The sequence below is a fragment of the Madurella fahalii genome, assembly GCF_045866475.1.
Source record: "Madurella fahalii IFM 68171 DNA, scaffold_2, whole genome shotgun sequence".
NCBI classification, from domain to species: domain Eukaryota; kingdom Fungi; phylum Ascomycota; class Sordariomycetes; order Sordariales; genus Madurella; species Madurella fahalii.
The window spans coordinates 7,702,785-7,713,404 of NW_027263972.1; the positions used below are offsets into that span (position 1 = coordinate 7,702,785).

Sequence of the window (10,620 nt, forward strand, 5' to 3'; positions counted from 1 at the left end):
ACCTTATCGCTTATCTGCTTTCTTGGGCATCGGAGGAGGAAAAGGCGCTTTGCAGTACCACCGCTTTATATGTGGTTGAAAGTTATCTATCAAAATTTGCCGTCAAACTTGGTTGACTACCTACGCATAGTCAGATTGGTCATGGATATTTTCTTTGAAATATATTTCGGTTGCTTTTCCGTAACGAATACACATTCCCAATACAACCCCATGCCTGTAAATGCAAGGATAACGTCTAACCAGCGTGACCAGGCTGTCATTACACGCACGCACACACATACTCGCACAGTACCTCCGTAACACTACCTCCTCCGCTTATTCCAAGCCGCCACAAAATCCTTCTTAGTCCGCACCGTCACCCCCACTCGTTTCACCCTCCCCAACCGCGCCAGCGCCTCAGCCACGCGATCCAGCATCCTCTGCTCCTCCGCCGTCGGCTCATCCTCGCCGCGCCTCCCCCCCCCTCCACCGCTCGTCAGTGTCTCATGCGAGTTATACGACGACGACACCCCGTTGGAAGCCTGCGTCGTGTTGTGCACCCCCTCGGCGATTCGCACCCGGATCGTATGCGTCGTGCCGCCGAGCAGCTTCCAGAGGAAATCCACCCACGCCCTGGCCCCGGGGATGGGAGTGGTGATGTCGGGCGGGTTGTAGCGCATGCTGACGGGGAAGATGGCCGTCTCGGCCGGCGCGGTCAGGAGGCAGGGGCTGAGCGGGAGGATGCCCTGGCCGTTGGTGGTGGCGCACTCGGGGAAGACGGCGATGACGCGGTCCGGGTGGCGCGCGAGGAGGGCGCCGAGGTCGGTTATTCCTCCGTCATCATTCTTATTATTACCGTTGTTGCCGTCGGGGGGAGGGGGGTCCGCGAATTGCGTGCTCCCCGAGAGGGCGGCCGAGATCGCGGAGAAGAGGCTGATGCGTCGGACCTTGCGGGAGCCGGGGTGGGCAACGACAAATATGGGGTCGAAGACGGCGGCTAGGTAGAGGGCGTCGATGGGCGAGGTGAAGTTTGCGGCTATGATGGAGCGCGGGTGCGGGACGCGAGAGGGCGGCTGCTGGCTCAGCGAGCCGCGCTTGACGCCGTCGAGCTGGAGGTCGACCCACCATATTCCGGGAATGGCTAGGAGTGTCCAGAGGAGGAGTTTACGGGCGACGGCTGGGAGTGGGAGGTGGTGCAAGACGAGGAAATACAGGGCTGAATAAGTCAAGAAGAACGGCAGGCGGAGAAGGAAGCGGAAGGCCGACATTGCGATTGCGAACGAAGAGGGCGAGGCAGTGATGGGCATGAAGGGGGATATGCCGGAGCCTGTGAGGCGAGTTAGCCGGCGGACGGATCGAGATCCGTGGCGGGGTGCTTGCCTCGATCGCGGAATTGCGAGAACTTCTCCATGATGGGCGGGTCACACCGGAATGTCGGAGCTCTCGGTCAAAGAAAAGAGATAGAGTTGCTAGAAATTATGGCGGCATCTGTCTTGGATGCTTCAGAAGAAGCCTCACAGAAGACGGGCTCAACAATGACTGGGTCAAAGGTTGGTTTTGAGTGCGCGTGGAAAGTTGACGTCGACAGGGACCATGTGAAGCTCCCGAGAATTGTTGGAGCAAACGGATCGCATGTGAACAGTTGGCACGTGCGCTTGTAGCATGCAAGTATGTGTAACCATTAACCCTAACCCTCTTAGAGAGCCCGCGGTTCAAGAAGCCTCCGAGATCGTTAGAACGGCCGACTTCACGCACATCTTAACATTATCATAGACTCGCGGCGTGATTCTACAGTTAACCATGGTACGTCCCATTTGTTCCGTTGATATACCCGTCAGAGTCCAGTCCCCCTCCTTTGTACAGGCGGTGTGCAGGCGGTGTACGGCTTTGCAGTAGACCGACCCACAAACCAAACGACTACGACCATGACGAGCAATCGGAAAATTCCACATGGCGCGCGATCATGGGTGGATGATGTGTGCATAGAGCTAGTTAGGATTCAAATAAGACAAAGTGCTGTGGAATTGGCCTCGTAGAATCCTTTTTGCAATGGCGAGCCCCAAGCTGAAGTGCTCGAGGAGTTCCCCGTCATTTTGGTGCTCATGTCCCAATTGACCGACCCCATCGACCCCACCATGGAAGCTCTGCCATTGGCCTATGCCCTGCTCTTTGGTTGCCCGGGTGAAATAAACAAGGCGTCTAACTTTACACAATCTACGCTACACCCATTGAGGAGAAGGGCAAAGAGTTGTTGCATCCACGACCCGCCACAAGTCACGACGTCGCCGCCGACTTCAAACGCGCCGGGAGCTCTGCTCCTCTCCTCCTACCTACTTTACCACTTTATCATTCCGCGCATGCGCACGCTCGACATGGAGCCGTCCGAGAACGCGGTATGTTTTACCACCCGTACGCGCAAGTGAATAGGCCGCCTTTTCTTGCTGACTGCCGCATTACAGACCTTCCGGTCGGCACTCCGTCCTCCCCGGGTCCAGGTTCCCACGACTGCCCCGGCGACATGTCTCCAAGAAATTAGCGATTCGCAGCACAATGCGCGAGCTCAGACAACGTCGATTCCCCCCCTTCACGGCATCAAACGGACATACAACGGGAACGGTATGCATTTGCACTCTCTCGCTTGTCTCCAGGCCCCATATTCTCGGCGCAACTGACCGGGACTAAACCGAATAGCAGGCCAGCCGGAGCCGAAGCGGAAGACGTTAGCTGAAAGAGCAGGCGAACCCAATGGCACAAGATCGCATCTCCCATCGGCAGCTCCTGGATTGCCACGGCCTGCGAACGGCATTAAGGGCACGTCAATCGCAGCCCTGTCATCCGGGGTAGGTAGCCCCTGTCACCTACGACACCCTCCAATGGAACCGCCCAGAACCCCTATCCAAGAAGCCAACGCGTCCACGACTTCCGCCGTCGAGGCCGGTGCTGACCAACTTCTAGATCCCTCCCCCCACTGCCTCGCGACATGCACCCACCAGCAGCTTTGCGAAGAGTGTCGGGCCAGGAGTGCGTGCGCCGCCATCGGCAAGGGCACCAACGTCCATGGGCTTCACGCAATCCACGAATGGCCGCCCTCGAGGACCCTCACGACCGCGACCCGCCACAGCGATAGGGAACCGAGAGAAGGAGGATGAAGCAGGACCGACTAAACAGCAAAAGGGTACGAAGGGTTTACCTTCCTTTCCTTTTCACTCTACAAACCAACCGCCTAGGAAGTTGCGAAAACCTGCATCTCTCCAATTCGTGCCTTCGCAGGCACAGCAAGAAGGTGGAGAGATCTCGCGGCTCAGTAGTCATCTGGCGTTCTTGTCACTCAACGATGAGTCAGACCACAGCTCTGGAGGTCAAGCGGTCTCCAAACAAGACAAACAGCCTCCGTCCAATCCGTCTCAGTCGGATTTGCAGAGGGAGAGCACCACCCCTAAATTTCAGCCAAGAGAAGCAGCCAGGATCCATATATTCCGGCCTGTCAACTCACAGGGCCCTCCAATCCCTTTTCCAATGACACCACCGCAAACCCATCATGCCAAGATGGCAGTGGAAGCAATGGAAAAGATGGATGAGATTGTCAAGAGCGTCCGCAAGAACCCTTCCTCACCAACCAAATCTTGTTCTCCGACCAAGTCATTGTTTCTCACAAAAGACTCAAACTTAACTAATTTTGTAGGTTGGGACGTCGACGGCCGCCTTAACGAATTCGAATCCCAGTTCAAGGTCATGAAAGAAGCGTTCGATGTCAGTCTCGCCGACAAGAGGACTTTGGAGGAAGTAATCGAGTTGGCGAAGAATAGGGGTAGGTTTGCGTGGCGGGCGCGAAGCACGTGCAAGCTAACAAGGTGTAGCGAGCGATCTGGAACGGGAGCAGCACCGGCTGGCGGACCAGAACACGCAGCTTCAAAATCAGCTTGATCAGCAGCGGCAAGAAAACTACTCACTACAGCAAGAGAAGCAATCAATACTTCTCCAGGTGGAGGCGGAGGAGAGGCGGCACAAGTACGAACTCGAGGACAAGCTGCGGGAGCACAAACACGAGATCGATGAGATCAGGAGAGAATTCAAAGCCGAAGTGGACCAGATGAAGCGAGAGCACCGCGAGGCGTTGGAGGCGATGGAGAGGCACTACAGGGCAGAGTTGGCTGACGAGCAGACCCAAAAGTCCAGAGAGCTCCAGGAATTGCGAGCGAGGTTAGGAGCCGAGCAGCAAGACATGAACCTGGAGCTGCTGAAGAAGGAGCGGGAAGCACAAGAGATGCGATCCCAGGTGGAAACTCTGAAATCGGATCTCGACCGGGAGCAGACGATCAAGGGCACTCTCCAGAAGCAATTAGCCGAGATGTCGACCACCAACATGACGCTGGAGGATCGGATGCGCGGCCTGCGGGCAAAGATCGAGTTCCTCGAATCCGACAGCAAGCAGCAATCAGACTCCTTCGCGAGCATGGAGGCCCGCCTCCGGGAGGCCTTGCGCGTGGCTGAAGAAGCGCGGCAAAAACTCATCAAGGAGGAGACGGAACGGAGAGTCCTCTTTAACAAGTATCAGGAGCTGAAGGGCAACATCCGGGTCATGTGCCGAGTTCGTCCCGTGCTCGACCCGTCGGAGGGGGACGAGGCCAAGATCGCGTTCCCGGATCTGAAGACGTCGGCGCAGATCGACGTAACCGGCCCCGAGGAGAGGAGCAGTCTGGGGACCGTTAGCCGGAAGGTGATACCCTTCGAGTTCGACCGGGTGTTTGCTCCATCGGTGCACAACGAGGAGGTCTTTGGCGAGATCTCGCAGCTCGTGCAGAGCGCGCTTGACGGCTACAACGTGTGCATCTTCTGCTACGGCCAGACCGGCTCGGGTAAGACGTACACCATGTCGTCGGCGGACGGCATGATCCCGCGGGCCACGCACATGATCTACGACACAATCACCAAGCTGCAGGAGAAGTCGTGGACGTACACGATGGAGGGGAGCTTCGTCGAGGTGTACAACGAGGAGCTGCACGACCTGCTCACGCCGGGCAGGGAGTCGGACGGCAGGAAGAAGCTCGAGATCCGCCACGACGACGCGCGCAAGCAGACGACGGTGCTCAACTGCAAGTCGGTCGCGCTCGACTCGCCCGACAAGGTGGAGGCGATGCTGAAGCAGGCGCAGAGCAACCGCAGCGTAGCGGCGACCAAGGCCAACGAGCGGTCGTCGCGCTCGCACTCGGTCTTCATCCTCAAGCTGGTGGGCGAGAACTCGGCGACGAATGAGCGCTGCGAGGGCACGCTCAACCTGGTCGACCTGGCCGGTTCGGAGCGGCTCAAGCACTCGCAGGCCGAGGGCGACCGCATGAAGGAGACGCAGAACATCAACAAGAGCCTGGCGTGCCTGGGCGACGTCATCGAGGCCCTCGGCCGCGGGTCGGCGCACGTCCCGTACCGCAACTCGAAGTTGACGCACCTCCTGCAGTACTCGCTGGGCGGCAACTCCAAGACGCTCATGTTTGTCATGGTCAGCCCGCTCGAGGCGCACCTGAAGGAGACGATTACGAGCTTGCGGTTTGCGACAAAGGTGAGCTTTGGAATCCCTGGATCAGTAATTAATTGCGGTTGTAATGTGTTGGCTGGAGGGCGGAAGGTCTTTTTGTGTGTGTTTGCTAACGAGATCTTGCTCATTTTAGGTGCACAATACTCATATCGGTACGGCCAAGTCTACAAAGAAGTTAAAGGAGCGGGTAAGCGAATGATGGACCCGGAGAAGAGGCGGGGGGAGGGGGGTTGGTTGAATGTTGAAGGGTCGAAACCGTTTTTTCTTATTGTTTGAGTGGGCGGTGGGGAGCGCCAGGGGTTTGTTTATGATACCATGATGCAACATATAGTATTACCGTGCTGGGGTGTTGTCCGCTCGACACACTTACGGTGTGCGTGGCGGGCTGCCGACATGCTACGGTCCTTGGGACTTTCTGTAGGCGTTACGTTGGTGAAGGTGTTGAGCGTGGCTTGGTTGGACTGGTATATCTGGCGGGGCGGTTGTTTTTGCTTCTACTCTTCTATCGTTGTTGATGAGACTATTTCTTTTTCCCGGGCCTACAAGGTGCTTTTCTTGTTTGTGCTTATCACTTGAGGTCGGCCATGGTGGGCTCGACGCTGTCACTCGATTTCTCATTCGTTCCCAGCATGCGGCGTGGGCACGCGGCCGATGCCGATCGAAGCTCAGGACAGGTTCACTATTAGGTAATGGTTCGTCTTTCGCTTAACCCCAAGATCGCGAAGTGCATCGAATTCGCTTGCTCGGATATCGCAAACGCACAAATGCCCTTCCTAGCAGCACAAACTTTCCGATGTCTCGATCGTTCTCGGCTTAAATTCGACCGCGTGTTTCCCCGCCCTCCAAGCAGAAACGCTGTGCCGCCAGAAACCGTTTGGGGAACGCTTGTGGGGCCCCGACTCCGCTTCGGCGCCATCCGAAAGCTGTCTGCTGCATGCAGCAAACAGGTTTTCTCGTGCCTTCGGGACATTTCTTGTCTCTTCTGGGCGCCATCTTCGCCCAAGTCCCGGAACATTTGCTCCGGTTGGCGTTTGTGCCCTTTCGCTCTGCGATGGCGGGGAGGTTTTGAGGCTATTCGCAGATCGGAAAAGTGCTGTGAGATCGAGGCCCGACCCCGGCTCGATCGATGTTCGCCTTCGTTGGCTTGCTTTGACTGTGACGGAGCCTTTCGGCACGCCCTCGGTGGTTCTCCACGTGCTATCATTACAAGCGCTTACACAGGCGATACCGGGTGGCTTCATACTTAATTGTTGCAAGTTCCTCTTTGCTTCAAGCTCCGTTTCTGTCCCTACTACGTTGGGGTGTGATCGAGAAATTCCTAGTAGCAGCCTCGATATCGAAATTCCGAAGCATCAACGACCAAGCCCTTAAGAGATTTTGATACCTCGGAACAACAAACTGATAACATAGTAACGATCTTTTCGGAGTTTCGGGCGTCTCGGGGATCGCTGAACATCGTGCTGGCAGCGCCAAACGGGAACGTCAGGACGATAAACAACTGTTATTTTTTTTCCGCAGCTGCGGTATGCCCGCACCGAATCGACGATCCTATCCCGTATCCGAGTGGGATTGGGCGGCCCGGACATAAACAAGCGCGGCGGACAGCGCAGGACCCATGCAGCATGAGGTCATCGTGCGGGCCGCGTACTCCTGTAAGTCTACTCTCTGAGGAGCTTCATGCCGCTCCCAGTGCTTCAGTCTTGCCCATCCCCTTGAATGGAGGAGGCTCCTCCACTCGTGATAACCCGTGGCTCTCCGTATTCTCGTTAATCGGCGCTGGCCTTTGATCCAAACTTGATTCGCGTGTATAATGAACCGGCCACTTTTCGGTTTGAACGCAACCGGCGATGAAGTTGAGGACCCGTTCGGGCCCGGCCCACAACTGTGCCTGCCAAGGATGAACAGGAAATAAGCTGCGACTTTGTACCCATACGACAGTGACATGCGCCGAAGTGAGCTCAAGCGGGGTGCGTAATGAAGCAGACAAATGCTGGCGACTCTTAGTATATTGGTTGAGAGTGAGGATTCAGCAATTTGAGCATTCTGAAACACTGATCTTAGGTCACTGCATTATCCACTACCTTGTTCGTGGGTAATGCGCCAGCTATCTTTTAGCTTAACGGTATACTGTACATAGTTACATCGCCTATCGGACCCTTGAAGCATTCTTCCCCTCGAAATCGTCTCATCTCAAAGGACAAGTATCCAGCGGAGAAACACTGTTAAACAGATGAGAGCCTGCAGACCCGCCGGAGAACTCATATCAATAGTAGCTCAACCGTCTGTAGTACCACACCTTCTGCCAAGTACACGTAGGCCTTCCGTTCAACCGTACAATACGATATATTCTTTCCAGAACAGAAACAGCAGGGCGCACGCAATGCATGATGACTTTAGTGCCAAGGTTCGGCATGTCACTTCCATAACCAAACGGATGCGCATCCACCAAATCTTTGCCCAGGATAGCTAGCTTGAGTAACGCTCAAGGGCCCCTCAGGGAAGGAAACTAACATCACAGTGACGCTCTGCGCATAGCTCAGGAAGCAGTGAATGGGACGGACCCTGGATCGACAACGAACCTGACGTGTTGCGTTTTGATCCTGTGGTCTAAACAACACGGAACATCACGTAACAAGCTGTCTCACAACAAACCCGCTCGGCCAGTACCTTGAGGTAGGACTGAACGCGACGCTGTTCAATCAGAGTTGGGAGGACCGAGACCCCCGTATGTCCTTGGGTGCGCCAATTTCCATCATGGATGGAACCATGACGGGATCCCACATCACTGTATACACCCATCATCACATGGAACGAGGCAGAGTGTGAACACGCAGAAGAAAAGCGGAGGATCACTCCTAAACTGGACTCTCTCTATGACCTCGAGCTTCTCGGAGATGGCAAATCGAGATGATTTCTCAGCTCACCACTATAGGGAGGTGCAGACACGAAGGCTGCAATGCAAACTGCACGCCAACGGAGCTTCACCAAGGATATCCAGAAAGGGGTAAAGGTCGGGGGAAAAAAAAAATAAAATAAAAGGAGGGGCGAGCCGGCGTGGGACTCGCTGAGTTGGCAGTGCGGATGAGATGAGGGGGGGAACGCTCAAGTTTCAGGAGCCCTATCTTTGCCACTAGGGAATCTGCACAGCGGCATGTAGGGGGGTGGACAAGAAAGGACTGCTCACAAGCAAGCTTTTAGGTGCCTCTCTAGAGGTTGGTGAAACCTGGGGTCCAGAGGTAGGTTAAGGTAGGCAAAGCAAGTGTCCTGAAGGGACACGACTGGATTGCTGCGCCCCCGCACCGAGGGCACCTAATAACTCAGCTATCAGCATCCGCCAGAAAAACCCGGCTGCAGGTGATAATTAGTGGTGGGAGCTGGCGACATAATTCCAGGTAAAACGCGCATCGACAAGGTAGCTGCAATAGGATGGTCTAGTTCTCGATCCATCATTCGTGTATTAAGCAAGGTACCTTAGTTTCATCCGTCCCGTCTCATCCCCGAGGCTGATAATGCATGTAGAAGTGGTATAGTGCTCTATCTCCCCGCTGCGCCGAAAAAGAACCTTGAAACCAACCTCCGGTAGTGGTATCCCTCCCCCGCTCGCTGGCCCGCCAAAAGTGCGCTGTTCCTATTCCTTCCCTTGCTCTTTGGCGATCCCTTCCAAAAGACAAATACAGACCAGAGCCGCCGCGCTGAGAGATAACCCTAAAAAGAGAATAACAGACCCACACAGAGCGCCTTCAGAATAGAGAAAGAAGAGGCGAGAGTACAGGGAAAGTGGGAGAAACACCGAGGCAAAAAAAAAAGAAAAGAAAAAAAAAAAAAGAAGGAAAAAAAGGAGGACCTCGGCTACGGAGTTGCGGCAATAGGATAACGAGAAGCGAAATCCCCGGAGGGAAAATATTGCACGCAAAGGACGCGGTTGTCGCATCCGGGTCTAGACACAGCAGGCGTGCAGCTGCCGTCTTAACTCTACCCCTCCCAATGGGCGAGATCAGCCGGACGCCGAAGCTTGAAGCAAGTCGACGTCAGAGGCTTGGCAAGCCGGGCAGGGGGGGTTTTCCGGCATCGTGAACCGCGCCATTGGTGGAAAAGAGGGCTTGCTTGGCTGTCGGCCAGACGCCAGCGCCCCAATGAGGACCCGAGCACCTGCAGCAAGCTCGATGCACAATGATGATTTGAGTTGCAACGACTGCCGCTGTTGTCGTGTAGTATGCGTTGTTTGGGAGGTTGCGCCATGGTGTAGAATATGCAAAAGCGAGGATGTGGCGTTGCAATGGTGCCCACATCCCTTTGCCCCCTCCCCTTTTTTTCCCCGTCTTTTGCTGCGAGCGGGAGAATGGGCTAGATTCCGAACCCTGGAGGGGACTTGCCCACTTCTCTGGGACGTGCGCAGCCGTCCCGATGTGTGTCCCAAGGGAAAAAAAAAAACGTCGTGTTGTATGTGCGTGTATGTAAATTGGTTCTCCATGCCCGGCAGCAGAGACATGTCAACTGAGACGTAGGTCGGGGGCCAGCTGCGTGGCTTCGGTCGGTGTGATGCATGAAGCCCAAAACGGGGAAAAAAAGGGGGTTTTGGAACTCGATGCTGCTGCGAGGTCCGAAGGAGCCGGTGGTGGTGCACATGGCCCCGAAATCGACTTGTGTGTCGCACAGCGACCTTTTGCAAGCCGCGTCCCAAACGCTGACGGTAATTGTAGTGGGTCGTCTCAAGACGGCTACCGGCCTAGTCGTGGTTGCCGGTTCCGTAAGCTCTCATGTTCGGATATGGCCGATGCGGAACACACCGCATGAGAGACAACGGGTGCAATGTAAGCACACCAGTAGGCCGAGTTAATCCTGCGAGGGCCGGCCATTCCTGTCGACTGCGCGTGTGATACCATGTGCCGTCCGTCATCTTCTATCACATCTCAACTTTCTGACATGTCCGAGTCAGCCGTCCGAAATTCGCGGCGCGGCGAGCCCTCCTAAACCGGAAGGCTTGAGAATGAGCCTGGCTGTGATGGCCGCTGGCCGCTGGCCGCTGGCCAGTTGATGATCATGGGCGTTTCGGTCCGTAGAGAGAGGCTTCTCCCAGTCCGCCGGCTGCCCGTTAGGCTCACTGCTTCCAA

At 55.7% G+C, this 10,620-nt stretch overlaps 2 protein-coding genes across 2 annotated transcripts; one reads left to right on the forward strand and one right to left on the reverse strand.

The window, feature by feature from the left end:
- Window positions 1-302: 302 nt before the first annotated feature.
- On the reverse strand, window positions 303-1,390 carry vps66 (Lysophosphatidic acid:oleoyl-CoA acyltransferase 1; the record flags this gene model as incomplete). Its single annotated transcript, XM_071060465.1, has 2 exons — window positions 303-1,306; window positions 1,360-1,390. 2 exons carry the CDS (start codon window positions 1,388-1,390, stop codon window positions 303-305), a joined length of 1,035 nt encoding a protein of 344 aa, XP_070916566.1.
- A 724-nt stretch (window positions 1,391-2,114) lies between these two features.
- On the forward strand, window positions 2,115-5,708 carry KAR3 (kinesin-like nuclear fusion protein; the record flags this gene model as incomplete). Its single annotated transcript, XM_071060466.1, has 7 exons — window positions 2,115-2,372; window positions 2,439-2,595; window positions 2,671-2,819; window positions 2,935-3,154; window positions 3,662-3,787; window positions 3,837-5,533; window positions 5,643-5,708. 7 exons carry the CDS (start codon window positions 2,115-2,117, stop codon window positions 5,706-5,708), a joined length of 2,673 nt encoding a protein of 890 aa, XP_070916567.1.
- Between the last annotated feature and the right edge of the window lie 4,912 nt (window positions 5,709-10,620).